Source organism: Myiozetetes cayanensis, unplaced genomic scaffold (genome assembly GCF_022539395.1).
Source record: "Myiozetetes cayanensis isolate MyiCay16 unplaced genomic scaffold, myiCay2020 scf4, whole genome shotgun sequence".
NCBI classification, from domain to species: Eukaryota; Metazoa; Chordata; class Aves; order Passeriformes; family Tyrannidae; genus Myiozetetes; species Myiozetetes cayanensis.
In genome coordinates, this window is record NW_026087631.1 from 72584059 (window position 1) to 72602613 (window position 18555).

At 46.5% G+C, this 18555-nt stretch overlaps 1 protein-coding gene across 15 annotated transcripts in view; it reads left to right on the plus strand.

Annotated features, from left to right (window-relative positions):
* The window catches only part of TCF4 (transcription factor 4), a 114654-nt gene that overhangs the window by 74584 nt on the left and 21515 nt on the right, over positions 1-18555 (plus strand). The window contains exon 1 of one of the 15 annotated variants that reach the window (XM_050329543.1): positions 6151-6302. The exons of the other annotated variants lie outside the window; for them this stretch is intronic. Coding sequence (XP_050185500.1) covers positions 6234-6302 — 69 coding nt within the window. The 5' untranslated portion in view covers positions 6151-6233. Of the gene's footprint in view, positions 1-6150; positions 6303-18555 lie in introns of those variants that run through there. 15 annotated transcript variants of the gene reach the window in all.

Sequence of the window (18555 nt, forward strand, 5' to 3'; positions counted from 1 at the left end):
CGCGTTTCCCTCGCTGACCCCGGAGCATCTGTTCCGATTATTTTTTTCCCCGAGCCTCCTTTGGCATTGGGGAAGTGTTAATGTCTCTCAGATCTGTTGAATGCTATTTAGGGATATTTATGATCACCTCTTGCTTTCCGGGGGAAAAGTGCCGGGATTTTTCCTTCCCAGGCAGCCGGGGAGAGCTTGGGATGAGGGAACAGCTTGCTGGGAACATGTGCTTCCCGTGACAGTAAAAAGAACAAATCCCATCCAATCGGGGGAATCGGTGCACAAAGCCGGAGCTTTAGGCCTGGCCTAACCTGGAATTGCTTCCCAAATTCCACGTAAAACTCGATGCTGGGGATCTGTCAGTGTTTTCCAAGGGGTTTCGCTGCTTCCAGCCTCCACTTTTGCCTTTTAATTGGGGAAATCGGAGCTTTGGATCCTCCTTCCTGATCCTAAAAGCAACGAGGAATCGGAAGGAAGGGCTTGGGAAAGTGAATGGATTCAGAGGGAGGAATCGTGAGATCCTGAAATGGTTTGAGTTGGAATTATGGAGTCATGGAATGGTTTTGGTTGGAATCACAGAGTCCTGGAATGGATTGGGTTGGAATTGTAGAATCCTGGAGTAGTTTTGCTTGGAATCACTGTCCTGGAATGGTCTGGGTGGGAAGGGATTTTAAGGATCATCTCATTTTGCCATGGACAGGGACATCTTCCACTATCCCAGGTTGCTCCAACCTGGCCTTGGAAAATTCTAGGGATGGAGCAGCCACAGCTTCTCCAGGCTTGGGAACACTTCCTGCCTTTGTGCTGCTTCCAAGACCTTGGAAAATTCAGGAGAATGAGACTGGGGTGGTGCTTTCATGGGATCGTGGAATGGCTTGGGTGGGAAGGGACCTTCCAGGGCCATCTGGTTCCAGGATCCCATGGGATGTGCAGTCCCAGCAGTGGGATAAAGCTGCTCCTTAGGGTCTGTGTGCTAGCCCTGAGGGTCCCTTTGTCTCCCATTCCCGTGGGATGGCCTTGTGCTTGGGAATGACCCTCCTGGGCCCCCCCAGCTGTGTCCCAGCATCCCAAGAGCTTGGATAAGGATCCCTGGGAGCTGCCAGGGCTGTCCCAGCACCCCAGATCAGCCTCAGAGCCACGGATAGAGCTGGGAATAACTGAGTTATCCATGGAAACAGGACTGACAGGGAATTCTGTGCCCTCAAACCTGAGCCTTAACGGATATCTCCAATATATCCCAAATTTTTGCTCCTTATTTCCCTACTGGGGGGTGGAAACTCCTCCAGCTCATCTTCCAGGATATCCCCTAAATCCCTGCTTCCCTTTGCATCCTTGTTTTCCTTGGAAAAAGCAGCTGGGAAAGAATGAAAGGCCCTTTCAGGTGCCTTCTCCCAATTAGTTCCCTCACCCTCCGATTTCCTGACCTTTCCAGAAGATTCCTGGAACATTCAACCTCCTCAGGTGACAACAGGGAAGGGGAGGGTTATCCCTGTGCAGCAAAGTGATTCTGGGAGGATGGATGTTGTGGTTTTACCCACCAGCCCATCCCTGGGGCTGAGGATGTAAAAGCAAATTGAGCCAGGACAAAACCACAACAATGGAGAAGGGAGGGATTCGCCCCCAAACCATTGAAGAATGAGCAAAATCCAGGGATTATTTTTGCCAACTCTGGAATGCAATTGCTGGGATAATTAGCGCCCATCTCCCAAGACTTTCCGACATTCCCGGTTCACCTCCCTGCCGCCCGTCTAATTCCCCTTTTCTCCCCGGTCGCCATCCGAGCAGAGACATGGGATTGCCGCGCAACAGGTCCCCCCGAAGATTCCCGGGAATCCGCAGGTTCCCCCCCCCTCCCCAACTTCCCCCTTTTGTTTTTTTTCCTTTTTTTTCCCTGGCTTTGTGGGGGAAAAAAAACCCCACAACAACCCCCAACCCCCAAATTTGGAGCCTCACCATAAGGGCTGCTTTGCATTTTTAATTTAGTAACTAACATATGCATACATTTGCATATTAATGAGTTGCAGATGAAATCATGCATACATAATTGCCTCCGCACCGTGGGGAACGCTCCTCGCCGCCCCCGCCCGCCTTCCAAACATTCCCAATCCCGGTCCCTTGGAAGGAGATTACACCCAGCCGCCCTCCGCTCCCGGCCCCAATCCCGAAAAACACCCCCCCGGCATGGGAAAGGGGCGGCAGGCGCCCCGTTTTCCCTGGATTTTGCCCCCGCGCCGAACGGTTGAGGATCCGTAATCATTAATGCATCTGCTAATTATGCAGCATATGTCGGTTAACCCCTGCCCGGCCGCTCCCTTCCCGACAAAACTCTGGCACTGCGGCCGCATCTTGGGATTTTGCCCCTGCGCTGCGCCCCCTCGCTTCAGCCTTCCCCCTGCACGGGGAGAGGTGGCAATTCCAGGATCTGGGGGTTCCTTGGCTGGTGGGTTCTTGGAGGAGCAGAGGAGTTCCTGCTGAATTCCTCACCTCCGGCCAAGGCCATATCCCAAATATTCCCAAGTATTCCCATATATTCCCAAGCATTGCCCAAATTATCCCAAGAACCAGGGAGGGAAGGCGGCTTGATCCGCTCGTCCCTGCCCGCAGCCACCCTCAGGCTCCGAGGCCCCTGGGAACTGTCTGTGCTTCCAGCCTGGAAGCAGCACCTGGACACGACTTCCAGCTTCCAGACGCACAATCAAAACCTGGATTTGGGCTCCTGGCAAAAAAGTGGGATTTGGGTTGCTGGGAGCCGAGCTCCCAGCATTCCCAGAGTTTTTGGAAGCAGGTTTGGCTTTGCCTCTGGGTTTGTCCGTTGCTCGGAGGGCCTGAAATCCCTGTTTTTCAGTGGGATGTGGGTTTTTATGGAATTAGTGACTTTTTGGAGCTGAGGCTTGAGGAAAAAATAAACCCTGGAAGAAGAGGGAATATTGAGGATCCTGTAAATCCCAGGAATTGCTACACTGGACTAATCAGTGATTCATCAGTTGATTCCCTTCTTCACCTGATCCATGAAGCAGTTTTTTCAAAGAAAAGCAGTTTCAGAGGAATTCCAGGCTCATCCAGGCTGATCCAGGGAGACCTTGGAGCAAATTCCGGGGCCTAAAGGGGCTCAAGGAGAGCTGGAAAGGGCCTGGGGACAAGGAATGGAGGCACAGTACACAGGGAATGGCTTTCTACTGGTTTAGAGGAATATTGGGCAGGAATTCCTGGCTGGGAGGGTAAAGGTTGTGGATTCCCCATCCCTGGAAGTGCCCGAGGTCAGGTTGGAATAACCTGGGATAGTGGAAGGTGTCCCTGCCCGTGGGAGTGAGATGATCCTTAAAATCTTTGCCATCCCAACCCTTGTGGAATTCCAGTCCAGGCAGAATTCCTGGGTGGTGCCTCCTTGGGTTGCAACAATGTGGAGAGGCTCCAATACCCAGAGTTATTTGTCCTCCCATCCACAAAAAACCAGGGAATTTTGCCTTGGCTTTATTGCCCTGGGGGTTTCTCCCGCAGCATTCCCATTCCCAGCTCTTAGCTGGGCTGGGAACAAACCCTTCCCAAAGTCTGCCTGGAAAATCTTGTTGGAAAAGATATGGGATTCTTTTTGTCCTTGTCCTCCTCCTCCTCCTTCCTTCCCAGTATCCTTCCCCAGGATGATCAGGATTTGGGGGATGGGACCCCAGGATATTAATCATGAATCCCTGTTTATTTTAGGGATATTTATCTCTGGATATATTTATTTATTTACTTATTTTGAGGCTCCTTCTTTGATGTTATATTGGGATTTGCAGATATTGGGATTTGATTGGTGGGTTTTGGGATTTTTGGGGGGATTTTAATTGATATATTGTTTTTTTAGGGATATTTATGGCAATACTTTTGGGAATATTTATTTGATATCCCTGTTTTTAGGGATATTTTAGGGATTTTGGAGGATATGGACTTTTGAGGGTTATTTATTCCATATTATCCTTCCTTTACAGACATTGATTTCATATCCAGTTTTTTTAGGGATGCTTCAGGGATGGATTTGGGATATTGCCTTTTAGGGTTATATCTGTGTTTGGGGGGGATATTTTCGGGCTTTTTTAGGATATTGACTTTTAAGGCTGGTTTATTCCATATTATCCTTCATTATAGAGACATTTAGTTTATATCCATATTTTTAGGTATTCTTAGGGATGTTTTTCACATATTGACATCTCGGCCTATTTATTCCCTATTCCATTTGATTTTATGGACATTTCTTTTCTGGGGATATTTTTAGGGGTGTTTTTAGGGATACTTCGGGCTGTTTTATGGATCCTTGGGAGTGTTTGGAGGGATACTTGGGGCTGGCTTTGATATATTGACTTTTGGGACTGTTTGTTTCCTCTTCTCTCTCATTTCCCAGATATTTATTCCATATCCATGTTTTTAGGGAAACTTTAGGGCTCCTTTAGGGGTGGATTTAGGGAGGGTTTGGGGGCTAATTTAGGGATATTTTAGGGCTGTTTATTTCAGATTTGGTTTTATAGACATTTAATTTATAGCTGGAGTTTTAGGAACACTTTAGGGCTGTTTTTAGGGATACTCATGGCTGGTTTTAGGGATACTTTAGGGATTTCTAGGAATATCCAGGGCTGTTTTTAGAGATACTCAGGGCTGCTTTTAGGGACACTTGAGGGCTGGTTTTAGGGATACTGCAGGGATTTCTAGGGCTGCTGTAGGGCTGTTTTGAGGGGTGCTCGGGGCTGTTTCTCAGGACCCGTTGGGGCCGGTTTGGGGCTGTGGCCGGAGCTGGTGCAGCCCCCCGGCCCGGCCCGCCATCCGCGGCGGTTGCCGGTGTCGTTGCCCGGCCCGCCGGCTTTGGGGCTGTTTGTGGGGCCGCGGCAGCTGCGCACAAAGCTGGGAGCGCGCCAGCAGCGCGGCCACATGGCCAGCCGGCCACGGCCTGCCCCGCCCGCCGCGCCGCGCCGCTCGCGAAACACGAGTGGGCACAGGCGGGGAAGGGGGAGACGGAGAAGGGAAGGGGGAAGGGGGGGGGGAAGAGGAAAAAGAGGGAGGAAAGGGGAAATGGGGGGGGGAATGGGGGGAGAAAGAGGGGAAAAAAGAGGGAAAAAAATAGAGAGAAAAGAGGGGGAAGAGGTCAAATGTAGAAAGAAAGGGGGAAAAGGGGTAAAGAGAAAAGGAAGAGGAGGGAAAAGAGGGGGAAAGGAGGAGGGAAGAGGAAAAATAGGAAAAGGGGGAAAAGAGATGAAAAAGGGCAAAAAAGGAGAGCAAAAGTTGGGGAGAAAGAGGAGAAAAAAGGGGGAAAGGAGAAAATGGGGAAAAAGTAAAAAGGACAAAAGAAAAAAGAGAGAAGAGGGAAAAGGAGGAAAAAGGGAGAGGAAAGTGGGAAAGGAGGAAAAACTCGGGAAAAGGAGGGGAAAAGGGGAAGAGGAAAAAGGGGAAATAGGGAAAAAAAAGAGGAAAAAGAGAAAAAAGAGGGGAAAAAATAAAATAGGGAAAAGTCAGAAAAAATATGGAAATAGAGAAAAAAGGGGGAAGGGGAGAAAACAGGATAAAAAGTAGGGAAAAATATGAAAAAAAAAAGATGGGGAAAAGGGATAAAATAGGGAAAATAGGAAAAATAGGGAAAAGGTGAAAAAAGAGGGGAAAAGGAATAAAATGGAAAAAAAGATGGGGAAAAGGTATAAAATAGGCAAAAAATAGAGGAAAAAGAGGGAAAAGGGATAAAATAGAGAAAGATGGGAAAAAAAGAGGGGGGAAGGAGTAAAATGGGGGAAAGGGATAAATTTGGGGGGAAATAGGGGAAAAGAGGGAAAGAAAGGATAAAATAGGAAAAAACAGGAAAAGAGAAAAAAGAGGGGGAAAAGGGATATAACAGGGAAAGAAAAAAAAAGGGAAAAGGAGTAAAATAGGGGGGAAACCAGGGGGAAAGGGAAAAAATAGATAAAATGGGAAAAAGGGCTAAAAGAGGGAAAAAAGGGTTGATCTAGGGGAAACATCGGGCGAGACGGGGAAAGGGGAAGGTGGGAGCGGCGGGCGCATCGCAGGCAGGGCCGGGAAGGGGCGGGGAGGCTCCGCGGCCGCATTCCCGGGCCGGCCCATTCCCGGCGCCAGCGCCATTCCCGGCCCGCGGGGGCGGAGGGAGGGGCGGGGGCGGCCCCGGCGGGGCCGGGCCGGGCTGAGGCGGGCCGGGCTGAGGCGGGCCGGGCTGAGGCGAGCCGGGCTGAGGCGAGCCTGGCGAAGCCGAGTCCGGCGGAGCGGGCGCGATGTACTGCGCGTACCCCGTGGGCGGCGCGGGCGGCGGCTCCCTGCTCTACTGCTGCAGCGGCAAGGCGGTAAGGACGCGCTGCCACGCGCGCCACCTGCGTCGTGTTCGCGGGCGCGACCCCCCCTCGCAAAAGTTTGCCAAAGGAAGGGAAAACGCGGCATTCCAGCCGCTAAAAGAAGGGAAACCGAGGCGTTCCAGCCGCGCTCCTGCTTTTTGCATTCCCCCCCCCCCTCTCCCCCTCTCGCTTCGCAGCACGGGGATGGGGGGTGGAAGCAGGAAAAGCGGCTGCTTGGAGTTGGCGCAGCCCGGACGGTTCGCACTCGCCATCTGGAGGGGCTTGGGGGGTTTTTCCCCCTGGAAAAGTGGTGGGGAATATTTGAGAAGGCTCGGGGAAGCATCCGAGAGCGCTGGGGAACGGCAGGGAAGAGCAGAGGGAGCAGCTCCCAACTTTGTGGCGTCGCTCAGCCCATTCCGGAGCGGAGTCGGACTGGGAGGGAACTGGGATGGAGGGAAGCGGGGTCCATGGCCGGCTCCGTCGGCAAGCGGCGGCATGTGGGATGGGGCCGCAGGGAAAGGCTGCCAGGCAGGAACAGCTGTGGGAAGAGCCGGGCTGCGTGAATTCCCTCATTTCTGTAATTTCCGTGGATTTCTTGGCCGCCTCGGGGGCCTTTTGTTTGGGATATTTTGGGAAAAACGCGTGGCAGGAATGCAGGATGCGGCGAAACTCCGGGAATGGGCGCAGGAAAAGAGGGCAAAACTTAAAATTGAGGAATCCCACATTCCTTAGTTTTCCCCGAGGCTTTTATTTGCCCTGTTTTTCTTTGATTTTCAAGGAGTTATTCCCATTCCAGAGCTTGACATTCCCATGCATGGAATTACACGGGAGCTTTCCAAAAGTTCCCAAGGCTGCTGTTTATCAGGAGTAGGGAATAAAATCCGGGGGCAGCGGCCACGGGGAACGATTCCCAGCACTTGGAGCAACTTTGTGCGTCCTTGGATTTTCGTCTGGGCGGGGGGAAAGAAGGAAATAGAGGTTGGAGTTGGTGTGTTTTGGGATTTTTCCCTGGATTTATTTGCGTCTTTTTTCTCGGTTTTTTTTTTTTTTTTTTTGAAGTAACTAAAGGTGGAAGGAAGCAAAATTCCCAGGTTGCCCGGGGAGCATTCCCTGCTCCGGGAAGGCCGGGAATGCCGACCCCCGTGACATCCCAGGCCTTGGCCCCCCACTCTTTGTGCTTTCCAGAAGGTGGGAATCATCAGCTCCCAGCGGGCTCCAGCCGGGATGTTGTGGAAGAGATGGCTCGGCATTCCCGGCTCCGGGAAAGCACAAAGAGGGAAGCGCCGCGGGGGGATCGATCGCGGCTACCTCCCCCTCTCCTCGAGAAGGGGTTGGAGCATCCCGGTGCGTGGATATTTGGGAATTGCGGCCTGGCATTGTTCTGGCACAGCCCGGGCATTGTGCGGCTCTTGACGCCGTGCCAGCGGCGCGCCGGGATACCGGGAATGAGTATCCCAAATCCCGGCGCTGCGCGGCTTCCACACGGACACTCCCGAATCTCTGCTTTTTATCCCGGTTTCCCCCTCCCCGAAAAGTCAACTTGTTTAAATCCAGCTGGAATTTAAACCCGGCAGGTTTTCCTGAGAATAAACAAAAGACAGGGAAGGGGGAAAAAAACCCCAGAACACTCCAAATCATTCCCTAAACCCTCCCCCCCGCGAGTGGAAGTTGAGGAGGGAATTTGGGGGCAGGAAGCACGAAAATGGCTGGGAAAAAAATTCCAGGCAGGATTCGCAGGACAGATATTCTGGGACTTGCTCCCCCTTTTTTTTTTTCCCGTGTTCGAGGGGAATTTTAGGAGGGAGACACTTTGTGCCTTTATCTCTTCCCAGTGGCTCCTCGGCAGGAAATTTCTCCTTCCCATTCCATGGATTTTTGGGATCGAAAAGCTTCAGCTCAGGGGATAACAAAGTGTAGGATAGAGTTAATTGCTGGAATTAATTAATAGTGGGACAGAGGAATAATGGGCTCTTCATTCCTGTTTTTTTCCTGGAATCCTGTAGAAAAGCAGGATGTTGTTTGTGAGGGACCCTCAGGAAGCTGAAGTGAGAGGAATTTTCTGTTGTCTGAGAAAAAGGTGGGATTTGAGGATGTTGGAACTGCAGGATTGCTGCTGAACTCAGCTTTCTGGGGATTGCTCCCTTCCCGTTGCAGCTGCCATACATTTGGATCAATATTTGCTCATGGAAAACACTTGGGAAGTCGTTTCCAGGTGCTAAAGAAAGAGGGAGGGTGTGGAAAAGCAGAAAAATCTTCTCGGAGTGGGATGTGAGGAGTTTTTCCTGTTGGCATTCTGGCCGTTCTTCCTATTCTCAAGCTTTTCAGTGCCCTGAAATTCCTGGAGGAGATGGATGCTCCCTGCCCTCATTCCCAAGGAGGGTCATAATTCCATGTTCCCGCTCCAGAGTGACAAGTGAGGAGTTGTGAATGATTCGGATCTGGGAATGGGAATCGGGGGGGAACTTGCCTTGGAGGAGGGAATTTCAAGGAATAAAAAATGGGAATGAGAGTCCTGCGCCGTCCGGGCATCCCGGTGGGAACATGGGATCGTAAAACTCACACTGTTGGTGGAAGTTCCAGGAGGATTCATGGAAGGTTTCCCAGGGGTCGGGAGCGGGGAGCGAAGAAGTTGGAATTGTGCGGCCTTTCCCGGCAGCGGGGAGCGATCCTGGAGCACTGGGAGGGGGGATCCCACCCGGGGGCTTTGGGATCTGCGGGGACAAACGTGGAGCTGGACATGGCTGCAGGGATCCACAGGCACCTGTGTCCCTGAGCAGAGAGAGGACAGAGGGAAACAGGGCTTTATGGAGCCAGAGGGAAATACCCGGAGATGGGAGATGGCAGAACTGAGACAGACACAACTAGACAAAGAGATGGCCTCAGAAATCTCTAAATGTATAAAAGATATAAAAAGAGATCTGTAAATATATAGGAATGCTTCAACTCCTTGGGTTCTCTATGTGTAATATAAGTACATATAAAATCTATGTAAAATATAGATTAAAATATAGAGGTAAAAAGGCTGGAGCTCTTCAGGATCAATAAGTAAAATAATTTTTATATATATATATATATACACACACACACACACACATAAAACTGCTTGAGCCCCTCAGGTTCTCTGTGTATCATAGAAATATATATAGTAAATATATGTATATTAAAATATAAAGTTAAAAATGCTGGAACTCCTCAGGATCGGTATGGAAAATAAAAGAATATATATATATAAAATATATATAAATATATATATAAAAGTGCTTGAGCTCGGGTTCTATATGTAAAATATAAATAGATGTGTTATATGTTATATATTTATAATAATTTATAAATGCTGGAGCTCTTCAGGATCTATATAAAATCAAGGATATTGAAATATATATATAAAATATAGTAAATATATATAAAAATATACATATATAAAGTGCTTGAGCTCAGGATCTATGTGCCTAATATAAATATATATATTTTATGTATATGTGTATAAATATATCGAGCTCTTCTGCATCCAGATGTAAAATTAAAAAAGTTATACATATATATATATAAATATATAAGTGCTCACAGGATCTCTGTGTATAATATAATAAACAATATAAATAGGTATAAAAATAGAGATAGATAGGAAAATATATAATATAGATATCAAATGAGCTCAACAGGGTTTATATTTATAATATAAAAGTAGAGAAACAAATATGTATAAAATAGGAATATGAAACTGCTGGAGCCCTGCAGGATCCAAAGGGATAATAGCAAATAGATATCAAAGATATTAAAATATATGAAGTGCTTTATCTCCTCGGGATCTTTGTGTACCTCTTTAAAATAAAAAATATATAGATAGAGAAACACATAAAAATATAGATATAAATGCTAGAGCTCTTCAACAGCTATGTAAAATATATATATAAATATATATATAATATACATATACACACACACACACATATATATGAAATATAAATCTAGAGAAATACAAATGCCTGAACTCTGCTGAGTCTCTCTGTATAATATAGTTTAATATCTAATATATAAAAATGTATTAGATATATAGTATTTACTATATTTATATAAGGAAGATCTAGAAAGATATATGAGACATAAAGATCTAGAGATACCTTTATAAAAAGATACAGAAGATTTAGGTAACATTTATTGAAAATGTACATCTTTGTGAATGTTATCCCTAGAAATATAAAGAGAAATATGTAGGTGAATATCTATAAATCTCTCTATAATTTGTAGAGGAATGTCTATAAATCTATGGAGAAAGATCTTTAAATTCTATAAATCTCTCTAATCTATAGATAAATATCTCAAAATCTCTCTATAAATCTACAGATAAATATCTATAAATACTCCTATAAATCTATAGATAAATATCTAGAAATATCCCTATAAATTTATACATAGCTCTATAAAATTATAGATAAAGATCTAGAAATATGTCTAAAAATCTGCAGATAAGTATCTATAAATCTACAGATAAATATCTCTCAATCTATAGGTAAATATCTATAAATCTCTATAAATTTATAGAGAAATGTCTAGAAATATCCATAAATGTGTAGATAAATATCTCCAAATTTCTGTAATCTATAGATAAATATCTCTGTCAATCTCTTAGAGAAATATCTATAAATCTGTAGATAAATGTCTATAAAATCTCTATATAATCCATAGATAAATATGTATAAATCTCTAGAAAAATATCTAATAAATCTATGGATAAATGTCTATAAATCTCTCTAAATTTATAGAGAAATCTCTATAAATCTGTAGATAAAGATCTATAAATGTGCCTATAAATCTGTAGATAATTATCTAAAAATCTCTTTAAATCTCTAGAGAAATATCTATAAATCTGTAGAGAAATCTCTCTGTGTCTATAAATCAACAAATAAATATAAATCTCTATAATCTATAATTAAATATCTACAAATATCTATAAATCTATAGATAAATAGCTATAAATCTGTGGATAAATCTCTAGAAATGTGTCTATAAATCAGTAGATAAATAGAAATCTCTAATCTATAGATAAATATCTACAAATATCTGTGAATCTATAGATAAATAGCTATAAATCTGTAGATAAATCTCTGTAGGTGTGTCGATACATCTGTGGATAATTGTCTGTCAGTCTCTAGAGGAATATCTGCATCTCCCTATAAATCCATGCACAAAGGTCTGTAAATCTCTGTAATCTCAGGATAAATGTCCATAACTATTTCCGTGGTCTCGAGATAAATGTCCATCCGTCGGTGGATGAGTAGCTGTAAATGTGCAGGTGAATCCCCACAAATCTGCAGATTGATGTCTGTAAATCGATAGCTCAATGCCTGTAAATCTCAGTCAATCGATCGATGGACAAAGCAAAGCGGAATAATTCCATAGCTTTGCCCCAGGGGGTTGTGCTTTGGGATCTGGAGCAAGGGAATAAGTGAGCTTGGATTTGGGAGCCTGCTGGAATAATGGGAATGGCTTTTGAGGCCTGGAATTCCTGGTTATTCCCTTAAAGCAGCCGCTTAGCAGCTCATTCCCCCTGGATTTTATGGGAATCCAAGCGGCCTCGTGGTGGACCGGGAGGGATTCAGGGAATTCTTCCAGCGTGGGATGCAGAGGGAATCTTGGAATTAGAGCTGCTTCGCATATGCTGGTGGGAAGGGAACTTTGGGACGACGCCTGGGAATATTTTGGGCCCCAACGCAGGAATTCTGAGTGGAATTTTACCATTTGGAAGTGGAATTTTAGCCTTTAGCAGTGCAATTTTACATTTTTCATGGAATTGTATCGTTTGGGAATAGAATTTGAGCATTTAGGAGTGGAATTTTGTGATTTTTAATGGAATTTTGTCACTTCCAAGTGGAATTTGGCCGCTTCCAACTGGAATCTTTGCCCCTGGCGGACCTGGAAAACCATGTTGGAGTGTTGACATCTTGGAATAATATCCGTTCTAATCCCCCTTTTTTGTGGGAAGGGCTGGAATGGGGAGGGGGGTTTTAACAAAACCTCTGGAAGCGCCTTTTCCAATTGATCTCCAGGAAATTGTTCCCAGGGATTGTTTGTTTCCTGTTTCGCCCTGAGTCTGGTTTCGATTAGGCTCGGGAGACCGGGATTGGCTACTTTACCCTGGAAAATCCTTGGGAAAAGGGAATATTTTCACCTCTCTGCGTCGTTTTCCTCCTGATTTTCGGATCTTCTGGGATTAGTTTCTAATTCTTGTGATTTTTCAACCCTTCTTGGAAGTTTTCCAGCCCCGTGGGATGGGAAGGACCTGGAGCAGCCGCCTCCTGAGGCCCCACGATTGAGGGAAAATCCTGTGGGAAGTGCAGGGTGGTTTTTCCTTCCTTCCTTTTCCCTGTTTTTTTTTTTCCTTTGGAGAAAAAAAAAAAAAAGAAAGAAGGAATTAGTTTTGTGAGAATGCTTTAAGGAGAATTTCCTTTACTTTTCCCTATTATTATTCCTTCGGAAAAAAAAATAGGGAATTAATTCAGTGAAGATGCTCCAGGGAGAATCCAGCTCTTCCTTCCTTCTCTCTATTTTTATTTTGCTTAAAAACTCCAGTGCAGACATTGGAGTGAGAACCAGCTTTTCCTCCTTTTCCCAATTTTTTTACTGCTTTAAAGACCAGCAAATTAGCTCTGGGGAGAATCCAGCTCTTCCTTTCTTTTCCCTAGTTTTATTCCTTAAAAAGAAAGGAATTCCATGTTATATTTTCCTGAAGATGCTCTGGTGAGAATCCGCTTTTTCCTTTCCTTTCCCTGTTTTTGCCTTTAAAAAAAAAGAGGGAATTCATGTAGAGCAGATGCTCTGGCACCAGTCCAACCTTTCCTTTCCTTTCCCTGTTTTCCTGCCTGAAAAACCTGGGAAGTCTCCTTGTGCCCCTGCTCTGGGGAGACTCCAGCGAGGAGCTGGTGGGATACACAAGGATTTGGGATTGACAGTGCCTGGATTTGTTATTGTTTGGGAATCAAAGGATCATCTCTGCCGATGGCTCGTTATGTCAGCGCCGATCCCAGCGCTTCTTTTTCTGGGAAGAAATTCCCGGTCTCATTAAAATTGCCCCGGGAGCGGGGAGGGGGCTCCTCAGGTACCTCCAAATCCTCCAGTCCCTGTCATCCCAAATTACAACAGCTTGGATATTATTTTAGTTGCTTTTCGCAACTTCCTGGATTTTAGAGCTTCCATTAAGTTGGTTGGGATCCCTCGTTTTCCAGGGATTTCTCCTTTTGTCCTGTCATTGTTCCCTAAGGCTTTGGATGCTCCCAACTTTTTCCAAATGGAGGAATTCCTGGGAAACCCAGCCTGCAGGGCCCAACATGCCAGGTGCATTTGAACCTCGCAGGCAAGGAAGTACGAAATCTCTGGGATTTGCGCTGTGGAATCGGAACTGGGAATTTTCTCCCTCTGGAACTGCATCAGCTTTGCTTTGGAAATGAATGATCCTGGGGAAAAAAAAAACAAACAAACAAATCAGGAAACCTTCCCAGAGTTGCCGGGGAGGAAATTCCATCCACCTGCAGCTTTAGGAGCTGGGGGAGGGATATTGTGCGGGATCAAATCCTGCTTTTCTCCAGGACTGGGAAGCAGCTGGAGCGCAGAGAGGGAACCTCCAGGCCCCCTGGGTCACGGGAAATGGAGCTGAATCCCGTTGTTCTCTGGGCCCGGCGCATTCCCAGGACATGGGGCTGGTAATTGGAGGGGCCGCTCCGGGAATGTCGTGGAGCAGCTGCTCAATTGTGGGAAGGAAAGGGCCGGGAACGATCCCGGAGAATGTTGGCCTTGGCTTTGTCACCTGGGAAAAGGGGGAATTTCAGCGTTGCAGTGACTGGATATCCATGGGCAAATCCAAACTCATCCCTCTGCAGAAGGTCTCCTCCTTAAGTTTTATTTATTAGTATATTAATAACGTGGATTAAACAGGAAAAGAGGGATTTATTCCTAGTGATTAAACCCATCCATTGAGAGCTGCCAGGATGGAAATCGAAGAATTCCTTTAAAAAGTCAAAAGCAATTTCCTCCCTGCCCCCCCTCCCCCAATTCCAGGGGTTTTTCAGCGGAATGTTTTCATTCCTGACAGAATTCCTGAGCTAAACCACTCCCAGTTGTTTTCCCAGCATTTTCTTCCCGCTGCACCTGCCGGTGCGGCCGACCTGGGAATGGGGGGGCTGCATCCCTGTATCCCTGTGAAAGCATGGAAAGCATCAGGAGCAGATCCCAAGTCCAGGTTTCCTTGTTGTAAGTGAGCATGGAGAATTCCCAGAAAAAATTCCCATAAATTTTCGGCAGCTTAGGAAAAAATAGTCAAGTCTAAATCCTGTTCCCGAGGTACCTGGGAGCACGTGGATCCCAGTGAAAGGGGTTGGGAGGCAGGAATGTGTCCTAGAGGGAAAGCTGTAGTTTTCCAAGGATTTTGGTTAAAACCAGCAAAGGGAATTTCGGGAAGAATCCCAGGATAAAACTGCTTTAAAACTACCAATTCCAAATTTATTTTCCCTCCTTTTTTTGGGATTTTGGCTCCATGTTATTGCAGTCTCTGCTTCTCCCAGGATTTTTGGGAGTGACAGTCAGGGGATATTCCAGTTCAGGTGCTCTGAAGTGCCACTCTGCCCCCCAAATCCTTGGAATATCAGAGCTGGAGAGGGAAGGATTTAACTTTTTTGGCAGGGTGGGGGGGTGTGGGAGGGTGTGGTTGAGGTGCTTTACCACTTACAGGTGGGAATTAGGGAATGATTTGAATTCCTGGGATTTGGGAATAGCTGATCCAAACTGCAGCTCTCCCACATCCCCTCGTGCTGTTGGGATGGAGATTTTTCTTGATGAACCCTTTTTCCAGAGGGAAAAGGTGGTGAATCCCTCACATCCACGACCCCCTTTGGTGCCGGAGCCCATTCCCGGTGCTGATCTTACAGGAAACTGGACTGGCAAAGGGAGGGATAAGGTGGGATCTGCCACATTCCCGCTGCTTGCACATCCCTGTCGGGGGGTGGGGTTTGGGAGCAGGGTCCTGCTTTTCCTGCTAACACCTGGATAAGAGCTGGGAGAGCCCTGGAATTTTTTCATGAGATCCCTTTCCCCCCTAACACCTGGATAAGAGCTGGGAGAGCCCTGGAATTTTTTCATGAGATCCCTTTCCCCCCTTTCCTCTTCCCTTTTTCCTTCCCTTTCCTCTTCCCTTTTTCCTTCCCTTTCCTCTTCCCTTTTTCTTTCCCTTCCCTCTTCCCTTTTTCCTTTCCCTTTTCCCCTTTCCCTTTCTCCTTCCCTTTCCTCTTCCCTTTTTATTTCCCTTCCCTCTTCCCTTTTTCCTTTCCCTTTTCCCCTTTCCCTTTTCCCCCCTTCTTTTCTTCCTCCCTTTCCTCTTTCCTTTTTTCTTTACCCTTTTCCTCCATCTCCTCCTATTTTGCTCCTTTTTCCCCCCTTTCCCACACCAGCCATCCATAAATACTGTGGGATCACTCCAGATCCCAGTATCCCTGGATGTGGCCACTCTCCAGCATTTCCATATTCAACCAGAGCTTGGGAACTGTGGAATCATAATCTGGGAAGAGATAAATCCCAAGGCAACAAATTACACCCGACAGGATCCCATTCCTGATTATCACCCTGACTGGCACACCCGGATGTGGGATCTAGGATATGGATCTGGTGGCATCCAGGTGAATGGCTTGGAATGTTTAATGGATTGCTTCCTCCTGGAAGGGTTGGAATGTTCGGTGGGTTGGGTCCCTTCCACCTTTGCCGGGGAAGTCGCTGTAAGCTGGGAATGCTGGAATGGTTTGGGTGGGAAGGGATCTTAAATCTCATCCCATTCCATGGGCTGGGACACTTCCCATAGCTCAGGTTGCTCCAGCTGGATTCCAGGCTGGAATCCACAACTTCTGTGTGTTTGCAGGGATGAAGATCCCTCATCCCCGATGCAGGAATGAGTTTGTTTCCATACCATGGGATCAGTGGGAATGTAACCCTTTCCCTCCCCATCTCAGTCCGGGCTCTCCTGGGATATCCTCCCATGAAGTTCCTGGGAGCAGCAGGTTCCCTGGAGAACTTTTCATCCCAATTTTTGGAATATTTCTTTATCCACATCTCAAATCTGGTTCATCCCTGTATTTTCTTTAAGCAAGGAATTCCTCCAGCTAATGCTGCATGAACTGGGAATTCCATCGACCTCTGGCTCTGGGATTAAGAAACATGGGAAAAACCCCTCACAGCTTTCCCTTGGGATAATTCCATTCCCAGAAAGTCATTCCTAGCCCATAAAAATTACCTTTCATCCGGAAGCAAAGCCTCCCAACCCCTCTGTTCTTGGAGCTGCCGGGCACCAGGAGATAACAGCTCCGACAGCTGCTCCCTGCCAGAGCTCGGGATGCTTCACACGCTCCATGCTTTTTCCCGGATAATTACGGTGTGAAGAGGCACATTTGTTGTTCCCTTTGGTTCCCGGTATGCAAATTCCCGCTTTTAAACTTCGGGAGGCCAATTTGCATTAATATTTCGGTTTCCTATGGAAAAAAAATCCCCCCCTTTTCCCCCCCCATCCCAACAAGTGCATTTTAATGAGGAAAAAAAAAACCTCGGGAAAAATAAAAGATATGGAGCTCATTAAAGGTCTTTCAGTGAAATGTGGGATCGGCTGCCAAAAATCATTAGGATGGAATGAATAAAACGGGATTGGGGCCGGCAGCAAGGCCTGCTCAGATCTGTGGGGTTTAAACTCCACTCCTGATCCATAGAACAGGAATTCTGGGGGCTTTTAGACTTTCTAAAGTCCTGGGGTTTTTTTATTCCTCAGCTTTTCCATGCCCGACTCTAAGCAGGGATCATGGAATCATTAAGGTTGGAAAAGGCCTTTAAGATCCTCGGTCCCACCGTGGGATTAAATCCCTTCATTTATAGAATCCTCTGGAACATTAAACCCCAGAAACACTGCCTGGCAGTGGGTGTTTTATTCCCAAATGCCATCCCAGAGCCCAGTTTTCCAACTGGTTTTCCCTGAACAGGAAATTTTCCCCTCCTGACCTTAAACCAGAGGCTGAAGGGACACTGAGGAATTGCAGCATTCCTATGGATCTCCGGCAGTTCTCCCACTCATGGGGGCCTTTTTATAGGTTTTTCCAGAGTTTTCCAATATTTGGGATGCCTATGTGTATAAACCCCTGAGTTTTCCCAAATTGGGAGTATCTGTGTTATAGACCCCCCTCAGACATGTCCAGGGCTTTCGCTGCTCCCTCATCCCAGTAAACCACTGGATTTCCGGCCTGGTCACTCCCAAAAATCCCCTTTTCCTGGGATGCACCTTTCCCACATGTTCCCTCCTCCACCAGCTTTTTAATATCAAAACAAATCCATGTATTTTTCATATTAATCAGCTTTCCTCCCTGATCGGACACTCGATCCCGAGGCGGCTCCTTCTCCCGGCTCCTGGCCGAGGGAAGGCAAGGATGGGGTTAAGGAATTCTTTCCATCATTTCTGTGGCCTAATGGAGCTTAATTAGCAGTCAATTAAAATTTTGATCGACCCCTTTCTGAAGGGGCTCCCTTTCTTGGGCTCCCACCATCTTGAATTCCTCGGGAAGCGGGAATTCTTCGGGAAACGCTCAGCGCTGGCTTTCTCTTCCTGGCTTTTTTACCTCTTTTTCCTCAGAGTGGCTGAGTCCTCCAAAGGGGATTTTTCCCCCCAAAACAGTGCTAAGGAACCAGGAGTCGGTGCTTCCTCCTCGCTCTACTCCTTGCCCTAATCCCTGTTTTCTCTCTAGGAATTTTAGGGAACAGCCAGGAAATGCTGTTATTTAAATAGCAATATTCCTATTTTGATTAATTACATATTCATTAATTAATTTTAACTGCAAAACTCAGAAAGAAAAGGATTTGGTTTTTTTTTTTTTTTCCGGTGGTTTGTTTGAAAGATTTGATTTGCATTTGACTTTTAGTCAGCCCAACCTTTCCCAGTTCTCTGCGTGCGGCTCCCACTGGGAACGGCTCCAGCTTCCCGGCGGTCGGGTTATTTTTAATTCCTGCCTCCAGTACGCCCATTCCCACATGCCTGGGTTTAAGCCGAAGTCAAACTCGAGCCTAAATCGCCGTCTTAACCTCCTCGGTGTCCCTTGGTGGTGTTTGAACCCGGAATATTCCCGATCATCTCAGTATCCATTGATTTTACTCCAAACGTTGTGGTGCCGTAATCTCTCTGGCTGCTTTTCCAGTGATTCATCCCCAGAAATTCCAGCGGTTTGAGCTTGTGATGGATTTTTGGAAGCTTAGT